We start from the raw sequence: 23089 nt of genomic DNA, 5'->3' as shown, positions 1-23089 counted from the left end.
AAGGGGTAGAAAACAAAAGAAAAAGATGGGGTGGGGGGGGGAGGAGAAAGAGTACAAGGTGGCAGGTGATTGGTGAGACCAGATGAGGGGGAAGGTGGAGATGAAGTGAAAAGCTGGGAGGTGAGGTGGAAAGGTGATTTTGAATCTAGCGCTGTGGGATTTCAGGCTCCTGTACCCCCTGCCCAATGGTAGTTGCTAGAAGATGACATGGCCCACATGGTAGAGATCTTTGATAATAAATGCTGCCTTCTTTATCTACATGTTTTTATTGAAGAAAAGAGACTTGGGATCATTAAAAAACCATTTTGCTTTGACAGACAGCTAAAACTTCAGATTGTGTATTGAGGACCTGGCATTAATCAGGGCTTCCAGTGCATTGGGGATTATCCTGACCCGCTGACACATCAGTTGAGCTTTTGCCCCTACGTTCAGCTTCACCACATTGCAGAATCTGGCCCAAATGCAGGTTATCTCAGTGGCCTGTACACCAGTTCACCTGCTCATTAATGCAAATATCTAATCAACCAATCATGTGGCAGCCACTCAAGGCATGCAGACATGGTCAAGAGGTTCAGTTGTTGTCCAGAGCAAATATCCAAATGGGGAAGAATTGTGATCGAAGTGACTTTGACTGTGGAACATTTGTTGTTGCCAGTCAGAGTGGGTTGAGTATCTCAGAAACTGCTGATCTCCTGGGATATTCGTGCACAACATTCTCTAGAGTTTATAGAGAATGGTGTGAAAGACAAAAATAATATCTAGTGAGTGGCAGCTCTGTGGGCAAAAGTGCCTTGTTATGAGAGAGATTAGAAGAGAATGGCCAGACTGGTTCAAGCTGACAGGAAGGCAATACAACTCAAATAACCACACTATACAATTGTGGTGTGTGGAAGAGCATCTTTGAATGCACAACATGTTGAACCTTGAAGTGGATGGATTACAGCAGAAGAAGACCACGGGCATGTTCTGCAGAGTAGGTGGGTGTGGGCAGAAGGCCTGACTCAAGAAAATCTGGGCTCTCTCTTGAAAATATTAAAATTGGAAACAGGACTTCAGCAAGATTTAAAAACCAAAGTGCTTTCATCAAGAAGATACAATAGTGCAATATAGAATATTTCAAAATGGTTGAGATTTGCAGAGGTTCACAGAATGATTTTCTGAGCACAATAAATTTTGCAGATGCTGGAAATCAAAAAGGAACATACAAGAATAAGACCATAAGACACAGGAGCAGAATTAGGCCAATAGGCCATTCTCTACTCTGACCCATTGAATCTGCTCCGCCATTCCATCATGGCTGATCCCGGATCCCACTCAACCCCATACACCTGCTATCTCACCATATCCTTTGAAGCCCTGACTGATCAGGAAATGATCAACTTCCACCTTAACTATACCCACAGACTTGGCCTCCACCACAGTCTGTGGCAGAGCATTCCACAGATTTACAACCTCTGACTAAAAATATTCCTCCTTACCTCTGCTCCAAAAGGTCACCCCTCAATTTTGAGGCTGTGCCCCCTAGTTCTGGATACCCCCACCACAGGAAACATCCTGTCTACATCCACTCTATCTAGTCCTTTCAACATTCGGTAGGTTCCAATGAGATCCTCACGCCCAAAGCTGCCAATGTTCCTCATATGTTAACCCTTTCATTCCCGGAATCATCCTCTGGACTCTCTCCAATGACAACACATCCTTTCTGATATATGGGGCCCAAAATTCTTGACAATATTCCAAGTGCGGCCTGGCTACTGTCTTACAAAGGCTCAGCATTATCTCCTTGCTCACAAAATGCTGGAGAAACTCAGCAGGTCATGCAATCCTGAAGAAGGTCTTGGCCCAAAACGTTGGCTGTTTAAAGATATTCGAGAAAGTGCTACATTGTAGGAATTAGTGTTGAAAATCAGTTACAGGAAAGGAGGAGCAACATTTTATATTCCATCTGGGTAGCCTCCAATCTTATGCCATGAATATCGATTTCTCCTTTTGTTAAACAAATTTCCCCGCCCCACCCCCCCTATTCTCCACTCTGACCTTTTACCTCTTCTCACCTGCCTATTACTTTCCCCTGGGTCCCCTCCTCCTTCCCATTCTCCTACTGTCCACTCCTCTCCTATCAGGTTCTTTCTTCTCCAGCCCTTGACCTTTCCCACCCACCTGACTTCACCTATCACCTTCTAGCTATCTTTCTTCCCCTCCCCCCACCCCACTGTTTTATTCTAACATCTTCCCCCTTCCTTCTCAGTCCTGAAGAAGGGTCTTGGCCCAAAATGTCAACTATCTATCCATTTCCATAGATGCTGCCTTACATGCTGTTTTCCTCCAGCACCTTGTTAGCTCTTTCTGAAAGTGTACCTTAGGTAAGGAACCATTAAGCATCCATCTCTGAGGAAATTCTTCAAGAATCAGCTGGTCAGAGAACATGTGTCTCCTGCTGACTACTTAATACCCATAACCAGCACCAGCATTGAATAACAACAAAATGAGGTGTTGTAGAGATCTTATATCCTATACATAGGTCAGTTTTAGCCGTATTCAACGGCTTTTGCTCTCAATCATTTTACGTGTTAGCATATCATTATGAAAGATCACATCCTTACTATTAGAGATGCCTTTGGAGAATTGCTGCATACTCTATGCAAAAAAAAAACTTTGTGCAAGAGTCGGCAAAGTACTTAAAGGTATGGCGAGGGAATAGGATATTTTAGATTCATATCGTGTAATGAGCCAGGGTTAATTAGAAATCATAATGAAGAATTATCAGGGGAAGTAGGATCATTAAATGAGTTCATATTAAGTTTTACACTACTGTAGTTAAGTACAAATCTAGTGTTATTAAACTTAACTAGCTAATTATATACATTCAGTGGCCACTTTGTTAAGTACATCTGTATGCCTGCTCATTATGCAAATATCGCATCAGCCAATCATGTGGCAGCAACTCAATGCATAAAAGCACACATACATAGTAAGGGGTTCGGTTGTTGTTTGGAACAAACATTAGAATGGGGAAGAAATATGATCTAAGAGACTTTGATCGTGGAATGATTGTTGGTGCCAGATGGGGTGGTTTGAGTATCTCAGAAACTGTTGATTTCCTGGGGTTTTCATGCACCACAATCTCTAGCGTTTACAGAGAATGGTGTGAAAAACAAAACAAAAAATCCAATGAGTATCCAGTTGCTGAGAGGAATAATGGTGCCTCTCTTCCACCCATTTGAGATATTTATCAGAAGTGTTGTGTACGCAGGGCTCTTAGCGTTGCCAAGGACCCCTCCCAACTGTCCCACAATCTCTTTGACCCCACCCCCTCTTTACCATCTGGCAGGAGGTACCATAGCATTAGGACAAGGACTGTTAGGATGGGAAGCAGCTTCTTCCCCCAGGGTGTGAGACGACCGAACTCCCTGCTGCCATCCAGTTCTCCTTACTTATGAAGTGCTAGTGGCATTATACTGATTAATTGATAACTTGTGTCATAAATTTGCCTTAAGTTAAATGTCAATCTTCTGCTATATATTTTATTATTTGTTAATTTATTTGTGGTAATATGACTTATCTGTTGAGTTATATGTACTGTGTTGTGCACCTTGATCCACAGTAAAGCTCTTTCGTTTGCCGATATACATGTGTACCGTTGAATGAACATAAACTTGAATTTAAATTTGCAAGTTTTCCAGCATTTTCCTTCAATATTATTTCTCTGGTGCACGAGAATTCTTGAGACCAATTAGTGCATTTCCAATTAACTTATTACAAGTGAAGTGTTATGAGGCGTTACTTAGAGATACAATATAGCGCTAAATAACAGGAGGGTTTATTCTGGTCTTCACTGATGATATCACTGGTAATTTTGGCTCAGAGGTGTCATTTAGCTTAACACTGACAGAAAGCAGCTGAGAAAACAATTATCTTTGTATCCATGCTAAACAACCGTACTTGCAAAGGAATTACTTCAACTTCAATACACTGCCGAGTTTAGGACCACCTTCCAGTCATTAACTGAAAATGCATCAGTGCTCCTTGTTTGATAAAAACTCTTAGATAAAGAGATATATAATGTGCACTAGGCTGCTAAAATTTATCCATCTTGCACACTAAGAAGTTATACATTCAATAGCCACTGTATTAGGTCCACCTATACACCATCTTGTTAATCCAGATATCTAATCAGCCAATCAGGTGGCAGCAACTCAATACATAACAGCATGCAGACGTGGTCAAGAGGGTCAGTTGTCAATCAGACCAAATATCAGAATGGGGAAGAAATGTGATATAAGTGACTTTGACTGTGGAATGGATTTTGGTGCCAGACGGGGTGGTTTAAGTATCTCAGAAACTGCTGATCTCCTGGGATTTTCCCGCACAACAATCTCTAAAGCAGGGGTTCCCGACCTTTTTTAAGCCGTGGACCAATGCCATTAAGCTAGAGGTCCATGGACCCCAGGTTGGGAACCCCTGCCCTAGAGTTTACAGGGAATGGCGCGAAAAACAAAAAAGAAAAATTTGCTAAGCAGCAGTTCCGTGGGTGAAAACACCTTGTTAATGAGAGAGGCCAGAGGAAAATGGTCAGACTGTTTCATGCTGACAGGAAGGCGACAGTAACGCAAACAATCATGCATTACAGCAGTGGTGTGCAGAAGAACATCTCTGAATGCACACGTGTCGAACCTGGAAGTGGATGGGCCCGAGCAGCACAACACCATGAACATACACTCAGAGGCCAGTTTACTAAGTCAAGGAGGTACTCAATAAAGTGGCTACTGAGTGTAGGTTATACATCTTTGTTCTGGATAAAGTAAATTGGAAGGACTACTTCCTTTGGCATAGGGATCTATAGCTAATGGGCACAGACTTACAGTCATTGTTAGAAAGGCTGGAAGGGAAGTGAGGAGAATATTTTTCATTGGAAGGTGAGAAACATAATGAAGAAATTGTAGAGCATAGGGCTTTAGTGAGTTTAAGCACAACTGGTAATGGTAGAGTGATTACCTTAATGGACAAACAAGGGACAAGTGTGAGCATCTTCAAATTCCTGGGCGTCAGCGTCTCTGAAAGATCTATCCTGGGCCCAACATATTGATGCAGTTACAAAGAAGGCACATGCCAGCGGCTATATTCCATGAGGAGTTTGAGGAGGTTTGGTGTGTCATCAAAGACGTTTGCAAATTTTTACAGATCTGCTGTGGAGAACATTCTAACTGGATGCATCGCCGCCTGTTATGGAGGTGCCAATGCACAGCATTAAAACTAACTGCAAAGGTTTATAAACTCAGCCAGATCCACCATGGGCATGAACTTCCTCACCATGGACACTAGCATCCCCACCACTGAGGATATCTGCATAGGCGATAACTCAAGAATTAGCATCCATCATTAAGGACCCTCACAATCCAGGACATGCCCTCTTCTCTTTGCTACCATCAGGGAGAAGGTACAGGAGCCTGAAAATGCACAGTCAATGTTTTAGGAACAGCTTCTTCCCCTCTGGCATCATATTTCCATGAAATCATGAACGTTACCTCACTTTTTGCTCTCTTTCTGCACTATTTATTTTGAAATTTCTCATTGTCACTTCTCGCAATCTCTTATGTTTTCCACTGTACTGCTGCCACAAAACAACAAATTTCATGAGTTCTGTCAGTGATAATAAACCTGATTCTGAGTTCAGCAGAGACCTACAGTCACAGGTGTCCACATGTATGCACTCAGAACAAATGACTTGTCTTTCAAGTGAAGATTTAATGCTGCATGAGGAAGAGATAATTGTAAATTAATCAGAAACAACTGGCTTTTACCAAGAATTGCAAATATGAAGTAGTCACATCTATTGGAATAATAGTTGTAATTCATAGTCGATTAGATGTGCACATGATTTTACAGATCATTAAACACAGTTCTGACATAACCAATATGCAAAAATGATTGACTCTCAGTAAATCGTTGCCTGCTACTTTAAGTCTCCAGCTCACACCGAGTCTGATCTCTCAGTCCTCAGCCTCCTACACTGTTCCAGCATTCCTGGCATCACCCTTTGGTACCTCAGTGATTACTCTGCATCTACACCTCCAGACTGACCTCCTGAATCCTTCCTTGGCCTTTTTCTATCTTCTTTGAATCGCAAAGCAAAATCCATTTCTCACTGAATCTTTCCAGCTTTCTACTCTATCACAGAGCATCCTCCATGTCCAAAAGACCATAAGACATGGGAGCAGAATTAGGCCATTTGGCCCATCAAGTCTGCTCTGACATTACGTCATGGCTGATTCTCTCATCCCCAATTCTCCTGCCTTCTCCCTATAACCTTTGACATAGGTAGAGCTCTATTTTAAGTGGGGTTTTGGAAGATGGGGGAATCTAGACTCCAAAGAATAATCTATCGACCTCTGCTTTAAACATGCCCAATGACTTGGCCTCCACAGCCAGCTGTGGCAATGAATTCCACAGAGTCACCATCCTCTAGCTAAGGAAATTCCTCTTCTCTCTTTGTTCTAGAGGGACATGGGAGTGATCGCGAGAGTGCGGAATGAACATCCAGCACAAGTGGTGCATGTGAGCTCGATTTCAAGAGAAGTCTAGATAGCTACATGGATGGTAGGAATAGGGAGGGCTATGGTCCTGGTGCAGGTCACTGGGAGTAGGCAGTTTAAATGGTTTTGGTATTGACTTGATGGGCCAAAGGGCCTGTTTCTGTGCTGTATGACTCCATAACTCTATGATATCCTTGTATTCTGAGGCTGTGCCCTCTTGTCTTACGCTGCACCACCTCAACAATCACCAGATCATTTATTCTTTAGTATCATTGGAATAAATATTTGCCAGAGAGAATAATCTTGTTCTTATTTGACATCTACCAGAGAGTGCAGATTTCCTCCATCTGCCAAAACCTCTCTTAAATTAGAGCTCTACCTGTGTTCAGCTCTACTGAAAGTCCATTGACATGAGATATCATCTCCACTTATTGTGTGGGTGAGCTGATTTACCTCAGATTTACCCTATCAGAGACATCTTGTTGCACCAGCACTCTCTACACCTTAATAGCTCCTTGTGTCTCCTTCCCAGTTCAGATGAAGAGCCTTCAACCTGAACACCAACACTGACACGAGGAATTCTGCAGATGCTGGAAATTCAAGTAACACACATCAAAGTTGCTGGTGAACGCAGCAGGCCAGGCAGCATCTGTGGAAGAGGTACAGTTGACGTTTCAGGCCGAGACCCTTCGTCAGGACTAACTGAAGGAAGAGTTAGTAAGAGATTTGAAAGTGGGAGGGGGAGGGGGAGATCCAAAATGATAGGAGAAGACAGGAGGGGGAGGGATGAAGCCAAGAGCTGGACAGGTGATTGGCAAAGGGGATATGAGAGGATCATGGGACAGGAGACCTAGGGAGAAGGAAAAGAGGGAGGGGGGGAAACCCAGAGGATGGGCAAGGGGTATAGTGAGAGGGACAGAGGGAGAAAAAGGAGAGAGAGAGAGAGAGAGAGAGAGAAAGGATGTGTGTATATAAATAATGGATGGGGTATGAGGGGGAGGTGGGGCATTAGTAGAAGTTAGGGAAGTCAATGTTCATGCCATCAGGTTGGAGGCTACCCAGACGGAATATAAGGTGTTGTTCCTCCAACCTGAGTGTGGCTTCATCTTGACTGTAGAGGAGGCTGTGTATAGACATGTCAGAATGGGAATGGGAATGGGGTGTGGAATTAAAATGTGTGGCCACTGGGAGATTCTCTTCCAGAGTAACACAAACAAAGTGCTGGAGGAACTCAACAGGTCAGGCAGCATCTATGGACAGGAACAAACAGCCAATGTTTCAAGCCAAGACATTTCATCAGGACCATCAGAGTGTGTATAATTCTGGATTTCAAGCATCTGCAGAATCTCTTGTGTTTCTGTTTCTCTTCCCACTGATGCTGCCTGACCTTTTTAAGTACTTCCAGCATGTTTCTGTTTTTATTGCAGATTTCCAGCATCTGCAGTTTTTTGACTTTCTATCTCCACAATTGTTGCCTGACAGAATTTTTTATTTCCTTAATGTTAAAATTATTTCTTATTCTGGGTGGTGTGCCAGAAAAACTTTCCCCATTATTTTGATCTCTTATACAGCAAAAAACTCTGTGCATGACATAGAAATGACAAAACACTTCCTGCTCAATGCTGCTATGTTTTCAGACAAAATAAAATGTCAAGCCCCAGGGATTTCTGTCCACAGCAGCTTACCAAAGATCTCTGGTCATAATTCGAAGGATCAATGGATGCGCTGCTCCCCCTTCTGGACTCTGCATAGGTGTGAACTGAGTCCATGTAAGGCGAACTCTTCGGTGTAGGCATCGGAGTTGCAGCAGTCCGCATAATAATCGGTGGTGGTACGCTGCCTCGCGAATCCAGGTGTCCGTTTGATGTCATGACAACTGAATACATTTTTAATTCTGTGGAAGGTAGAAAGGGTCCTTACACAAAGACAGACATCATGAATGGAAAGTTTCTCTATACCTGATCAATAACGACCATTCTCACCAGAAGGATCTTTATATCGTTCACCTTCATCGTCAAAATTCGTTGAGGTTTTTTCTTCATCTGATTCTGACCTGTTGGCATCTCCCTGGAACATTATTTTATTATACAATGTTAACCCCAACAGCAAGAGACAGCTTAAAATAGAAAGATTACTTCTGGATTAGAGGACATGTCTTATGAGTCTTATGAGGAAAGGCTGAGTGAGGTAGGGCTTTTCTCGTTGGAATGGAAGAGGATAAGAGGAGACTTGATAAAGGTGCATAAGATGATAAAAAGGCATAGATAGAGTGGACACAGACATCTTTCTCCCAGGGTGGAAATGGCTCATATGAGGAAGCATATTATCCTCCGCAACTTCCGCCACCTTCAACAGGACCCCACCACTAAGCACATCTTTCCCTCTCCACCTTCCGCAGGGATTGTTCCCTCCGCGGCTCCCTGGTCCACAAGTACCTCCCCACGGATCTCCCACCTGGCACTTATCCCTGTAAGCGTGAGTGCTACACCTGTCCCTACACCTCCTCTCTCGCCACCATTCAGGGCCCCAAACAGTCCTTCCAGGTGAGGCAACACTTGCATTTGTGAGTCTGTTGGGGTCATCTATTGCATCCGGTGCTCCCGGTGCAGCCTCCTCTACATCAGTGAAACCCGACGCAGATTGGGGGACCGCTTTGTCGAGCACCTCCGCTCCGTCCGCCAAAGCAGACAGGATCTTCCAGTAGCCTCCCACTTCAACTCTGCTTCCCACTCCCATTCAGATATGTCCATACATGGCCTCCTCTACGGCCATGATGAGGCTAAACTCAGGTTGGAGGAGCAACACCTCATATACCATCTAGGTAGTCTCCAGCCCCTTGGAATGAACATAGAATTCTCCAACTTCCAGTAATTCCCTCCCCCTCCCTTCCCCTATCCCTATGTCACTCTGCCCCCTCCCCCAGCTGTCTATCACCTCCCTCATGGTTCCGCCTCCTTCTACTACCCATTGTGTTTTCCCCTATTCTTTCTTCACCTTTCCTGCCTATCACCTCCCTGCTTCCCCTCCCTCACCCCTTTATCTTTCCCCTTACTGGTTTTTCACCTGGAACCTACCAGCCTTCTCCTTCCCACCCTCCCCCCACCTTCTTTACAGGGCCTCTGCCCCTTCCCTCTACAGTCCTGACGAAGGGTTCCGGCCTGAAACGTCGACCGATCTTTTCCACGGATGCTGCCTGACCTGCTGAGTTCCTCCAGCGTGTTGTGAGTGTTGCTGGAGAACATAAGAAATAGGAGCAGGAGTAGGCCATCTGGCCCGTGGAGCCTGCTCCGTCATTCAATAAGATCATGGCTGATCTGACCATGGACTCATCTCCACCTACCTGCCTTTTCCCCATAACCCTAAATTCCCTTACTCTGCAAAAATCTATCCAACCTTGTCAAAGTATAGGGGAGCTATCAGAGGTGGGCCCTTTTTGCACAGAGAATGGTGGGTGCATACAATGCACTGGTGGGGTGGTGGTAGAGGCAGAGGCAGATACATTAGGGACATTTATGAGACTCTTAGATAGGCACGTGAACAAATGAAATAAGGAGGCTATGTGGGAGGGAAGGGTTAGGTTGATCTTGGAGCAGATGAAGGGTTTGACACAACCTCATGGCCAGAGGGGCCAGCACTGTGCTGTACTGTTCTGTGTTGTAGATAACGTTGGAAATACTCAGCAAGGCAGGCTGCATCTGTGGGAAGAGTAACAGTTAATGGAACACAAGAGATTACAATTGCTGTAATCCAGAGGCAAAGAAAATAAATTGCTGGGGGAAATCAAAGGGTTATGCGGCATCTCTTGAGGAAAAGGGAAAACCTTGCAGGTCAAGACCCTGCAACAGGATTGAGTGGGTAGAGAGAGCCAGTACAAAGCAATTTCGACCCACAAGGTTAACGATCAGCTTGAAGAACCTTTGTCAGAAATGGGAAGGAAAGAGAAAAATAATTCTTGTTAAGCTAGAGGGAGAATGTGGGAATGTGGATGTCTCTGTTAGGCTAAAACCAGGGTGCTCATGGAGAAGAGACAAGGTTACCTTGCCAATGAGTGAAAGGGAGTAGTTTGCAAGTGAGAACATGGATAAAAGAATGGAGCTTGTGAAATGCAGAATGGGTAGTCAAGCATCTCAGGCCAGGAATGTCCTCTACTCCCAGAGGGGAGAAAAACAAGAAGACAAGGGAAAGAGCAATCAACAAACTGAGCCAACATCACAGACAGATGACTGATACAGACAGAGAAATCATGTCACGCTAGCTGTACAATTCAATACCACAGCTTACTGTTTCCTGATGCATCCTGAACTGCGGAGTATTTCCAACACGTCTGGCTTGTTTCTGCCATCTGCAGTCTTTTTTAAAATCTCATGAGAAATAACTTATTACTCTCATGATAGAAGCAAATTGGGTTAATGGAGTCCTTTAATTTAAGCTAATGGATTGTATGCTTGCTTGCTTGTATCCCACATTTCTGGTGAGTATAAGGTGCACACTCATCACAACCAACCTGTCTGACAGGCTCCCAGGGGAAGGAGAGTGGAGACAGATTCTAATATAGTCTGTACTTCCACTCCTAGATGTGCAGTCCAGAGCCTAGTCACCTGCTGCTGCAAAAAAAAAATTCTTTTCATGTTGTTTTTAGCTCTTTTGTAAGTCTTTTTTATCCAATAAACCTTGGTTTTTGAACCTTCTGTCAATGAAACCCTTCTCATAGAACATAGAACAGTATAGCACAGTACAGACCTTTCAGCCCACAATGTTGAACCAACCTTTTAATCTCCTCGAAGGTCAAACTAACCCTTCCCTCCCACATACAGTAGTGTGCAAAAGTCTTATAAAAGGTGGAACTTTTCCACAGTACTGTATATTATGTCTTTCCAGTTACCAAACAACACGCAATACTACTGACTGAGCTAATATAAAGCTAAGTACTCTTATTTCTGTTTCCCAACCACCTTCCTATTTAACCAATATACAATACTGTGCAAAAGTCTTAGGCCCCTAGCTATACATATGTGTCTAAGACTTTTGCACAGTACTGTAGTCCTATATCTTTCCTTCACCCATGTTCCCCTCTAAGAGCTTCCTAAATGTCCCTAATGTACCTGCCTCTACCAGAACCCCTGGCAGCGTGTTCCATGCACCCACCAGTTGCTGTCCAATGAACTTACACCTGACATCCCCCCATACATTCCTCCAATCGTCTTAAAACAATTTTCCTTTGTATTAGCCACTTCTTTCCTGGGAAGAATCTCTCATGCTGAGGGCTGTTTCTTTCAAAATATTCTTACAATTCATAATTGTAAACACCTCTATCGCTGGAATCCTTTGGAGTCTGTCCAGTGTCTCAAGTTTATTCGCATTAATAAAGTTCCTTACCCCTGGAATCAATTCTAAGTAAATCATTTCTGCATCCTTTGTAAACACTTCATATCTTTCTTCAATTTTGTTATGCCCAAAACTAAACACAATACTGTTGTTTTTGTCAAACTAGTGAGCCTCACCCCTGACAGAATCCCACTGCAGGATTTCAATCTGAAATATCCACAATTCCTTTCACCCACAAATGTTGCCTGACCTGCTCAGAGCCTCCTAAATACCCCTTTCATATTTGCCTTTCATATCATCCAGGCACCGACAACTATCTGGATATAAAACTTGCCCTTCACATCCCTTTGAATCTACTCGCTCATCTTAAATGCACATCCTCTGGTATTAGTTAGTTTAATCCTAGAGGAAAAAATACTGGCGGTCTACTTTGTTTATGACTCTCACAATTTATAATCCTCTGTCAAATCTCTCCTCAGCCCTCACACCTCCAGAGAAAACAACCCAAGTCTGCCCAACCTCTCATTATAGCACAAACTCTTTAATCCATGCAGCATCCTGGTAAACCTCTCTTGCACCCTCACCAAAGCCTTCACATCCTTTTTGTAATGGGTTGACCAGAAATGAATGCAATTCTTCAAATGTGTCTAGCTAGTGTTTTATAACTTCCCATCACTTGACTAATAAAGGTTCTTCATATCTCTCAGGTAATAAATTTAATTTTGCACCTTTCCATCAATTCCACCGGCCACCCTACATAAAGTCATAGGGTTATAGAACACTACAGCCAGGGGTGCAGAGCTAGCCGGAGCGTGTCCGGCACATCTTTAAGAAAAAAAGCCAAAATAAGCAGGCTAATTAATTAGGTGCCACCCAGGGTGACTTGAGTATCTCAGAAACTGCTGACCTCCTGGGATTTTTACGCACTACAGACTTGGAGTTTACAAAGAATAGTGCCAAAAGCAAAAAAAAATCCAGCGAGTGGCTGTTCTATGAGTGAAAACATCTTGTTAAATCCACTCACTGGATGTCTTTTTTGTTTTTGGCACCATTCTTTGTAAACTCCAGAGTCTGTAGTGCATAAAAATCCCAGGAGATCAGCAGTTTCTGAGATACTCAAGTCACCCTGGGCGGCACCTAATTAATTAGCTTGCTAATTTCGGCTTTTTTCTTAAAGAGGTACTGGATGTGCTCTTGCTAGCACTGTACCCCTGACTACAGCACAGAAACAGGCCTTTTGACCAACCAGTCTGTGCTGAAATACAAATCTGTCTAGGCCCATCAACCTGCACTCCAGCCATACCCCTCCCATCCATCTACCTATCTAAATTTCTCTTAAATGTTGAAATTGTACCCAAATCCACCATTTGTGCTGGCAGCTTGCTCCACACTCTCACCAATCTCTGTATGAAGAAGTTCCCCCTCCTGTTTCCCTTAAACAGTTCACCTTTTACCCTTAACCTACGACATCCAGTTCTGGTCTCGCCCAAGCTCAACGAAAACAGTTGCCTGGATTTACCCTGGTCAGGCAGCATCTATGGAAATTAATAAACAGTTGGTGTTTCGAGCAGAGACCTTTCATCAGTCCTGATGAAGGGTCTTGGCCTGAAATATCGACTGTTTATTAATTTCCATAGATGCTGTCTGGCGTGCTGAGTTCCTTCAGCATTTTGGGTGTGTTGTCTTGGATTCCCAGCATCTGCAGGTTTTCTCGTGTCTGTATTTACCCTATCTACTCCCCACATTCTCCTATGTCCTAGGAAATAAAGTCCTAACCTTTTCAACCTTTCCCCATAAATCAGTTCAATGAATGCGAAGAAAGAAAAACGGGAATTGACAATCTAATCGTTTGTGGATGATCCACTATTCAATAAGATCATTGGTGATTTTCCTCTCTTTCTGTCAATCTCCAGCTGCACCGCTATATCCCTTTATTCCCTGGATATCTTATCCAATAGTACCTTTTCAAGGTTCATTGAATAAAATGATTTATAGAAGAACTAAAAACATGAAGAGAAACGTTTTTTTGCAGCAATGACTAAACTCTGGGCTGTACATAAGGAGTAGAAACGGAGACTCCATTTGAATGTGCCTCCACTCTCCTTCCTCTGGCAAAGCTATAGTTCCAGTGAGAAACTGTGGTGTGCTTGTTTTGCAGAAACATGGCTCCAGGACACATTCCATGCACCATCAATCTACAGGCCATGGCACTCAGAGACTTGAGCTATATTATTACATTTTGATATTTTTTGTAGCTATATTTCTTTCTGTGATCATAATTATATGTGCCATACACAGTGTGACTGATGGTTCTGTGTTTTGCTCCTTGGAAAGAGGAATGCTCTTTCATTTGGCTGTATTTATGTATGTGGTTGAATGACAATTAAACTGGAACTTGAACTCTTACTGGAGGTTTATGTAAGCGGGCGAGAGGGGGAACGCATGAAAATCTTCAGAAGGTGGAATTCCAGCAGCTACGTGCAGAGCAGCCAGACAGAAATACAATACAAGAGTTAAAGCCTGAATCTCATTGGGAGAATGTCGGCTGAGATCAGACGGTTAAAGCGAAGCCCAGTAAATAACATACCTCTGCTTGGAACCCTTCCACAAGAATAGCAACCAGCAAGTTGAAAAGTACATAGTTGCCAAAAGTCATTAAAGCCACAAAGTAGAGGGCAGCCCAGGGCGAGGTTGAAGCCATTCCATTATACAGTACCACATTCCAATCCTCTTGAGTAAGGATCTGAGGACAGACGTATGAATATTACTGAGGGGGTTATCCAGATTTCCCAGTATTCATCTTCTGGAATGCCAACGCAATATATACCAACACTGAGTGAATGTTTGTCATTCGCCACTCAAAACCAGATCCACACAGACACAAACGGTTCAGAATACAATGACACAAATTTCACTATAATACTTTATAATACATTACGTACGTTCGAATGCTGTTCATAGACTTCAGTTCAGCATCCAACATAATCATTCCTCAGCACCTGATTGGAAAGCTGAGCCTACTGGGCCTGAACATCTCCCTCTGCAACTGGATCCTAGATTTCCTGACTGGGAGACCTCAGTCAGTCCGGATTGGAAGCAGCATCTCCAACACCATCACACTGAGCATGGGGACCCCCCAGGACTGTGTGTTCAGTCCACTGCTGTTCACTCTGCTGACCCACGACTGTGCAGCAACACACAGCTCGAACCACATCATCAAGTTCGCCGATGACACGACCGTGGTGGGTCTCATCATCAAGAACGATGAGTCAGCATAGAGAGGGGAGGTGCAGTGGCTAATGGACTGGTGCAGAGCCAACAACCTGTCTCTGAATGTGAACAAAACCAAAGAGATGGTTGTTGACTTCAGGAGGACACAGAGCAACCACTCTCTGCTGAACATTGACGACTCCTTCGTAGAGATCGTTAAGAACACAAAATTTCTTGGTGTTCACCTGGCGAAGAATCTCACCTGGTCCCTCAACACCAGCTCCATATCAAAGAAAGCCCAGCAGCATCTCTACTTTCTGCGAAGGTTGAGAAAAGTCCATCTCCCACCCCCCATCCTCACCACATTCTACAGAGGTTGTATTGAGAGCATCCTGAGCAGCTGCATCACTGCCTGGTTCGGAAATTGCACCATCTCGGATCGCAAGACCCTGCAGCGGATAGTGAGGTCAGCTGAGAAGATCATCGGGGTCTCTCTTCCCGCCATTAGAGACATTTACACCACACGCTGCATCCGTAAAGCAAACAGCATTATGAAGGACCCCACACACCCCTCATACAAACTCTTCTCCCTCCTGCCATCTGGAAAAAGGCACCGAAGTATTTGGGCTCTCACGACTAGACTATGTAACAGTTACTTCCCCCAAGTCATCAGACTCCTCAATACCCAGAGCCTCGACTGATACCAACCTACTATACCCTCTACTGTGCATATTGTCTTGTTTATTATTTATTGTAATGCCTGCACTGTTTTGTGCACTTTATGCAGTCCTGGGTAGGTCTGTAGTCTAGAATAGTTTTTGTGTTGTTTTACGTAGTTCAATGTAGTTTTTGTACTGTTCACATAGCACCACGTCCGGAAAAACGCTGTCTCGTTTTTACTGTGCACTGTGCTAGCAGTTATGCTCGAAATGACAATAAAAAGTGACTTGACTTGATCAGAATTATAATTAATAATTGAAAATAAGCATGCACCTGTAAGTAATGTCAATCTAATAGTAATGCACAGTTATCCCCACACAGGAGCCTGAAGACCCACACTCACTGATTCAGGAACAGCTTCTTCCCCTCTGCCATCAGGCTCCTGAATGGACAGTGAACCCCTGAGCACTACCAAGCTGTTTCTTTTTTTTTGCACTATTAATTTATTTTGTAATTTGTAGTTATTGTTCTATATTTGCACTTTACTGCTGCTGCAAAACAACAAGCGTCACCTTGTGTAAGTTAGTGATAACGAACTTGACCCTGATGTAAAGAGTTGCAGAGAGTATTAGCCCAGTACATCCTGGGCACAACCCTTCCCACCACTGGTAGCATCGAAAGGAGCTGCTGTCCCAAGAAGGCAATATCCAGTGTCAAGGATCGCCACTATCTGAGCAAAGCCACTTTCTCATCGTTGTCATTGGGCAGGAGCTACAGAAACACAAGTTTCCACACTACCAGATTCAAGAAGAGCTATTCCTCTCTTGAACCAACTGGTACAACTACGTTTAGCAACACGATGACTACTTTAATCTCTTTGCACTAAAATTGACTTTGCTTGTTCTAATTGTGTTCTCTCTTGAAAAACTTTGTGTGATTTATGTCTAATGTATGCTTTCTTGTGAATGGTGCTGATATGATCCTATATGCCTGAGATGCTGCCACAAGTTAGTTTTTCGTTGGACCTATGCATAGGGCGGCATGGTAGCATATTAGTTAATGCAGAGTTAACAATCACCTGTCGGGGCTCAATTCCTGTCACTTTCTGCAAGGAGTTTGTATGTTCTCCCCGTGACAGTGTGGGTTTCCTCTAGCTGCTCCAGTTTACTCCCACATCTTCAAAAGATGTATGGGGTAGGGTTAGTGAGTTGTGGTGCTGGAAAGCAATCTGCCCCCAGCACAGTCTCAAAGTGTGCTGGTTCTGCACACAAACCACGCATTCACTCTATGTTTTGATGTACGTGTGACATAAAGAGCTAACCTCCTTTTACATGTATGCATCGTGAATGTGACAATAACCTTGACTCTGACTTTGGAAGAATGGATTGTGAATTCATCACAGGTAGAGAGCTTTTTTTTCCCACATACACTCACTGGCCACTTTATTAGGCACAGGAGGTACTTAATAAAGTATCCACTGAGTGTATTTCTGTGTGTTTGTGGTCTGCTACTGTAGCCCAAACACTTCAAAGTTCAATGTGTTGTGCATGCAGAGATGCTCTTTGCACACCACTGTTTTATTTGAATTAGAGCTGCCTTCCTGTCAGCTTGAACCAGTCTGGCCATTCTCCTCTGACCTCTCTCACCAACAAGCATTTTTCAGAATCAGGATCAGAATCAGGTTTATTATCACCGGCATGTGTCGTGAAATTTGTTAACTTAGCAGCAGCAGCAGCTCAATGCAAGTGGGGATCTACAATGGTCCCCAACCCCCGGGCCGTGGACCGATATCGGGTCGCAAAGCATGCAGGGGTGCAGCGGTAGCCGGGATGCACCCAGCACATCTTTAAGAAAAAAGCCGAAATAAACGAGCTAATTAATTAGGTGGTGCCCGGCACGTAAATGTCGGTACAGATCAGAGGCAATTGCCGATTTCATTTGCTCTACACAATCAGCAATTGCCTCTGATCTGGGCCGACACTTACGTGCCGGGCGGCACCTAATTAATTAGCTCGTTTATTTTGGCTTTTTTCTTAAAGATGTGCTGGGTGCGTCCCGGCTACCGCTGTACCACTGCATGCTTTGCGGCCCGGTATCGGTCCGCGGCCCGGAGGTTGGGGACCACTGATATAGAAGAATAAATAAATATATTACAGTATATATATTTTGGTGCAAAAACAGAAATAATATACATGACAAAGTGAGGTGGTGTTCACGGGTTCAATGTCCATTTAGGAATCAGATGGCAGACGGGTGGAAACTGTTCCTGAATCGCTAAGTGTGTGCCTTCAGGTAACAGTGAGAAAAGGGCATGCTCTGGGTGCTAGAGGTCCTTAATAATGGATGCTGCCTTTCTGAGACACCGCTTCCTGAAGATGTCCTGGATACTTTGTAGGCTAGTACCCAGGATGGAGCCGACAAAATTTACGATCCTCTGCAGCTTCTTTCGGTCCTGTGCAGTAGCTCCCCTATACCAGACAGTGATGCAGCCTGTCAGAATGCTCTCCATGGTACAACGATAGAAGTTTTTGAGTGTTTTTGTTGACATACCAAATCTCTTCAACTCCCAATGAAGTATAGTTGCTGTCTTGTCTTCTCTATAGGTGCATCGCTATGTTGGGACCAGGTTAGGTCCTCAGAGATCTTGACACCCAGGAACTTGAAACTGCTCACTCTCTCCACTTCTGATCCCTCTATGAGGATTGGTATGTGTTCCTTCATCTTACCCTTCCTGAAGTCCACAATCAGCTCTTTCATCTTACTGACGTTGAGTGCCAGGTTGTTGCTGTGACACCACTCCACTAGTTGGTATATCTCTCTCCTGTATGCCCTCTCGTCTCCATCTGAGATTCTACCAACAATGGCTGTATCATCAGCAAATTTATAGATGGTATTTGAGCTGTGCCTAGCCACACAGTCATCGATATAGAGAGGAGGCTAAGCACACACTCCTGAGGTGCAACAGTGTTGATCGTCAGCAAGGAGGAGATGTTATCAATAATCCACACAGATTGTGGTCTTCCAGTTAGGAAGTTGAGGATCCAATTGCCCACAGAACTGCCACTGACTGGACGTTTATTGTTTCTCACACCATTCTCTGTAAACTCTAGAGCAGGAGTTCCCAATCTTTTTTATGCCATGAACCCCTACCATTAACTGAGGGGTCTATGGACCCCAGGTTGGGAATCCCTGCTCTAAAGGCTGTGTGTGTGAAAATCCCAGGAGATCAGCAGTTTCTGAGATACTCAAACCACCCCATCTGGCACCAACAATCATTCCACAGTCACATTTCTTCCCCATTCTGGTGTTTGGTCTGAACAGCAACTGAACCTCTTGACCATGTCTGCATGCTTTTATGCATTGCGTTGCTGCCACATGATTGGCTGATTAGATATTTGCATTAACAGGCAGGTGTACCTAATGATGCGGCCACTGAGTGTATATTCAATTTAATTTTTCTCACCATTATACGTAACTCAGCAATTCCAATTTTCACATTTCTGGGAGAGTCTCACCTGAAACACGGTGACAATTGCCCACAACAAAGAATCAAAATTCTTTCTGTCTGGAATCGTGTCTCCACTCTCGGTCTTCAAGCTGAATTTACATCCAAACAGGTGCATGCCCAGAATACTGTGTGTCAAAAGAAAAATACCTTTATTAAATTAGGAATAGCAGACCACAGTATCTCATCCGGAGCCCAATAACCCTTCTACAATAAATCATACCGCCACCAAAGACAGAGATAGTGCAATATAGTGAGCGGTTCTGGGAATCATATCTAAGAAAGGATATGCAGGCATTGGAAAGGGTCCAGTGGACATTCAGGGGAATGATCCCAGCAACAAAAGAGTTCATTCATGAGGAGTTTTTGATGTCTTTGGGGAGTTTAGAAGAATGAGGAGGGAATCTAATTGAAACCTATTGACTATTGAAAGTTCTAGCCAGAGTGGATGATTCCTATAGTGAGTGAGTCCAGGTCCATGGCTATCCTGCTAAATTAATTGTTGCGAGTATAGGTACATTATAACACCACAAAACCAGAAAACTGAGGAGCAGAATTAGGCCATTCAACTAAATCAAATCTGTTCCCCTGTTCCCCTGTTTGATCATGGCTGATTTATTTTCCCTTCCAATCGCCTTCTCCTGCCTTCTCTCTTTTGACACTCTTACCAATCAAGAACCTATCAACTGCTGACTTAAATATATGCAATGACTTGGTCTCCACAGCCATCTTTAGCAGTGAGTTCCACAGATTTGCCACCCTATGCTAAAGAAATGTATTCACATCTCTGTTCAAAGGACTTCCTTCTCTTCTGAGGCTGTGCCCTCTGGTCCTAGGCTCTCCCAGTATTGGAATCAGAGTCTCCATGTCCACTCTTCTGAGGCTTTTCAATATTCAGCATGTTTCAATGAAACCCCACCCCTCCCATTCTGAGTACAGGCCCAGAGCTCCTCATGGTAACCCTTTCACTGCCAAGACCATTTCCGTATGCTGAATTAGCATGCAAACGAGTTCTCATACTTGCCTGAAGATAAATATGAACAGCATGAGCAGCATGCAGAACGTGGCCACATTGTCCATGGTCTTCATCAGGACCACCAGCTGCCGCCGCAGGGCTGGTAGGAAACGGACTAGCTTCAAAACCCGGAGGAGCCTGAAGGTTCTCAGTACCGAGAGACCACCATCTGACTGGCCAATAATTTCCCAAACACTGTGAATACCAAGAAATTTATGTTTACTGCATTCAATTATCATATGGGGCGATACAGTAGCATAGTGGTTAGCACAACACTTTACAGTACAGACGATCCAGGTTCAATTCCCTCTGTAGGTCTAAACCCACTGTAGTTGGATGAGGGATCCTGGGGTGAAGAAACGTACTGAGTAGTTTTGTTACTCTGTGACACGAGAGTCTGAGTAGAGGGAACTAGATTCGGTGTTAAGGAGGACACAGATCATTGAGAAACACACACAAAATGCTGGAAGAGCCCAGCATCTGTAGAGAGATGTTTCAGGCCAAGGCCCTTTATCAACGAGAATGTAACTGGGGAAGGAGCAAAAACTTGTTTGAGTTCCGCTGTTCCAGGAAGGGCAAGGGAACAGTGACAAAGAGTGTTCCAGAATGTCTACGTCACAGCCTTTCTTTCACATAAATTTTGCCATGTTAAACATTGACTAATTTTAATACACAAAGCTGACGGGAGTATCTCCAATTTATGGTCAATGTCATTTAATCATCTACTTTCCTGTTCTGGCCAGACATATGAGGGATAAAGATTGACTGCATTGGCAAGTGAACATTATTCCTTTTTAATTGTTGAATAAACAGTCGATCACAGTGGGTGTCTCATGTCTTGGCACAGAAACTGGGAGAAAATGGTGACTGACATATTCTCCTCAGCTTCAATTTACATTATGTCGCTGTTGAATTAGTAGATGTTCATACAGAACTAGTAGAGGCATGGAAGCATAGTGGTTAGCATAACACTATTACAGTTCCAGCGATCTGGGTTCAGTGCCCCCCACTGTCTGTAAGGAACACACAAAAAATGCTGGAGGAACTCAGCAGGTCACGCAGCATCTATGGAAATGAATAAACTGTTGACATTTTGGGCCAAGACCCTTCTTCAGGACTTTAGAGAGATTGTAGGCTTCCCCCAAGACTGCAGGGGTTTCTTCCGGGTGTTCCCACAAAGACATACAGGTTAGTAGATTAATTGGTCACATGGTGTAATTGGGCAGCACAGGAGGAGGCCCTGCTGTCATGCTGATTTCTAAACAAAAACAAAATAACACAAAGCATTAACACTATAATCTGCAGAAATAAGAACGTAGAAAATACTGACGAAGGGTCTCGGCTCGAAATGTCGACTGTCCCTCTTCCTATAGATGCTGCCTGGCCTGCTGCGTTCAGCAGCATTTTTTGTGTGTGTTGCTTGAAATTCCAGCATCTGCAGATTTCCTTGTGCTTGCGTAGAAAATAGAAAGTCTGTTATACCCTTGAATATGATCATCAGAATCAGAATCAGAACCAAAATCAGGTTTAATGTCACCGTCGTTAAATTTGTCGTCTTTGAAGCAGCAGTACAATGCAGCCGTTCCTGAATCACTGAGTGTGTGCCTTCCGGTTTCTGTACCTCCTTTCTGATGGTAACAATGAGAAGGGGGCATGTCCTAGATGGTGGGGGTCCTTAATGATGGACACCACCTTTTTGAGGCATCGCTCCTTGGAGATCTTCTGGATATTATGGAGGCTTGTGCCCGTGATGGGGCTGACTAATTTTACAACTCTCTGCAGCTTATTTTAATCCTGTGCAGTAGCCCCCACCCCACCCCCCATCCCAGAAGGTAACGCAGCCAATTGGAATGACCTCCACGGTACATCTGAAGAAATTTGCGAGTGTTTTTTGGCAACATACCAAATCTTCTCAAATTCAGAATGAAATATAGCCGCTGTTATGCCTTCTTTGTAGCTGCATCGATATATTGGGTCCAGGTTAGGTCCTCAGAGATGTTGACATCCAGGAAACTGAAATTGTTCACTCTTTCCACTTCTGATCCTTCAATGAGGACTGGTGTGCCTTACCCTTTCTGAAGTCCATGATAAATTCAGTATCCTCTTCCCACCTTCTCCTTGAACCCTTTACTGTCAAAAATATAAATCCTTGTTGAATATATTGATGATTTGGATTCTGTGGCAGAGAATTCCACAGGTTCATTATCCTCTGCATCAAGGAATTCCTTCTGATCTCATTTCCTAATGTACCCCAAAACTGTGACTCTGATTCCGGACTTCCTAGTGATCAGGAACACCTTTAAAGTTCAAAGTTCGAAGTACACTGCTTATCAAAGTATGTTTACATCATACAACTTTGAGATTCATCTTACAGGCGACCACAAAACAAAGAAACCCAAAAGCACCCATAAAAAAGGAAGACCGTGAAACATCCAGTGTGCACAGAGAGAGAGAGAGAGAGAGAGAGAGAGAGAGAGAGAGAGAGAGAGAGAAGCAAAATGTGCAGATAATGATAGTAATTAAACAGCAATCAGAACAAAAGCTAAATAGAATTAATACTCTGGCTAGATGTAATAAAGGTGCTCTCAACTGTGAGAATATGTGTAATCTGTTAGAATTTTACAGGTTTCTTTAAGATTCCCCCTTATTCTTCTAAATTCGAATGAATATGTGGTCTGATTACTCTCACATATGAACTGCTACTCCAGGTGCCACCTAGCTCGTCCTTCTTCCCCCCACCCCACCATTTTATTCTAGCATCTCCCCCCTTCCTTTCCAGTTGCGAAGAAGGGTCTTGCTCCGAAACGTCGACTGTTCATTTCCGTAGATGCTGCCTGAGTT

General features: G+C 43.7%; 1 protein-coding gene across 4 annotated transcripts in view; it reads right to left on the bottom strand.

Moving 5' to 3' along the window:
• cacna1ha (calcium channel, voltage-dependent, T type, alpha 1H subunit a) overlaps positions 1 to 23089 on the bottom strand; it is a 510834-nt gene that overhangs the window by 107823 nt on the left and 379922 nt on the right. For all 4 annotated transcript variants that reach the window (XM_072269033.1, XM_072269034.1, XM_072269032.1 and 1 more), the window contains exons 10-14: positions 20258 to 20443; positions 19244 to 19361; positions 14446 to 14601; positions 8516 to 8600; positions 8219 to 8427 (exon numbers count right to left, since the gene is read on the bottom strand). In XM_072269033.1, coding sequence (XP_072125134.1) covers positions 8219 to 8427; positions 8516 to 8600; positions 14446 to 14601; positions 19244 to 19361; positions 20258 to 20443 — 754 coding nt within the window. The remainder of the gene's footprint in view (positions 1 to 8218; positions 8428 to 8515; positions 8601 to 14445; positions 14602 to 19243; positions 19362 to 20257; positions 20444 to 23089) is intronic.

The sequence above is a fragment of the Mobula birostris genome, chromosome 9 (assembly GCF_030028105.1).
Source record: "Mobula birostris isolate sMobBir1 chromosome 9, sMobBir1.hap1, whole genome shotgun sequence".
NCBI lineage: Eukaryota > Metazoa > Chordata > Chondrichthyes > Myliobatiformes > Myliobatidae > Mobula > Mobula birostris.
This window is presented reverse-complemented; position numbering and strand designations above follow the sequence as displayed.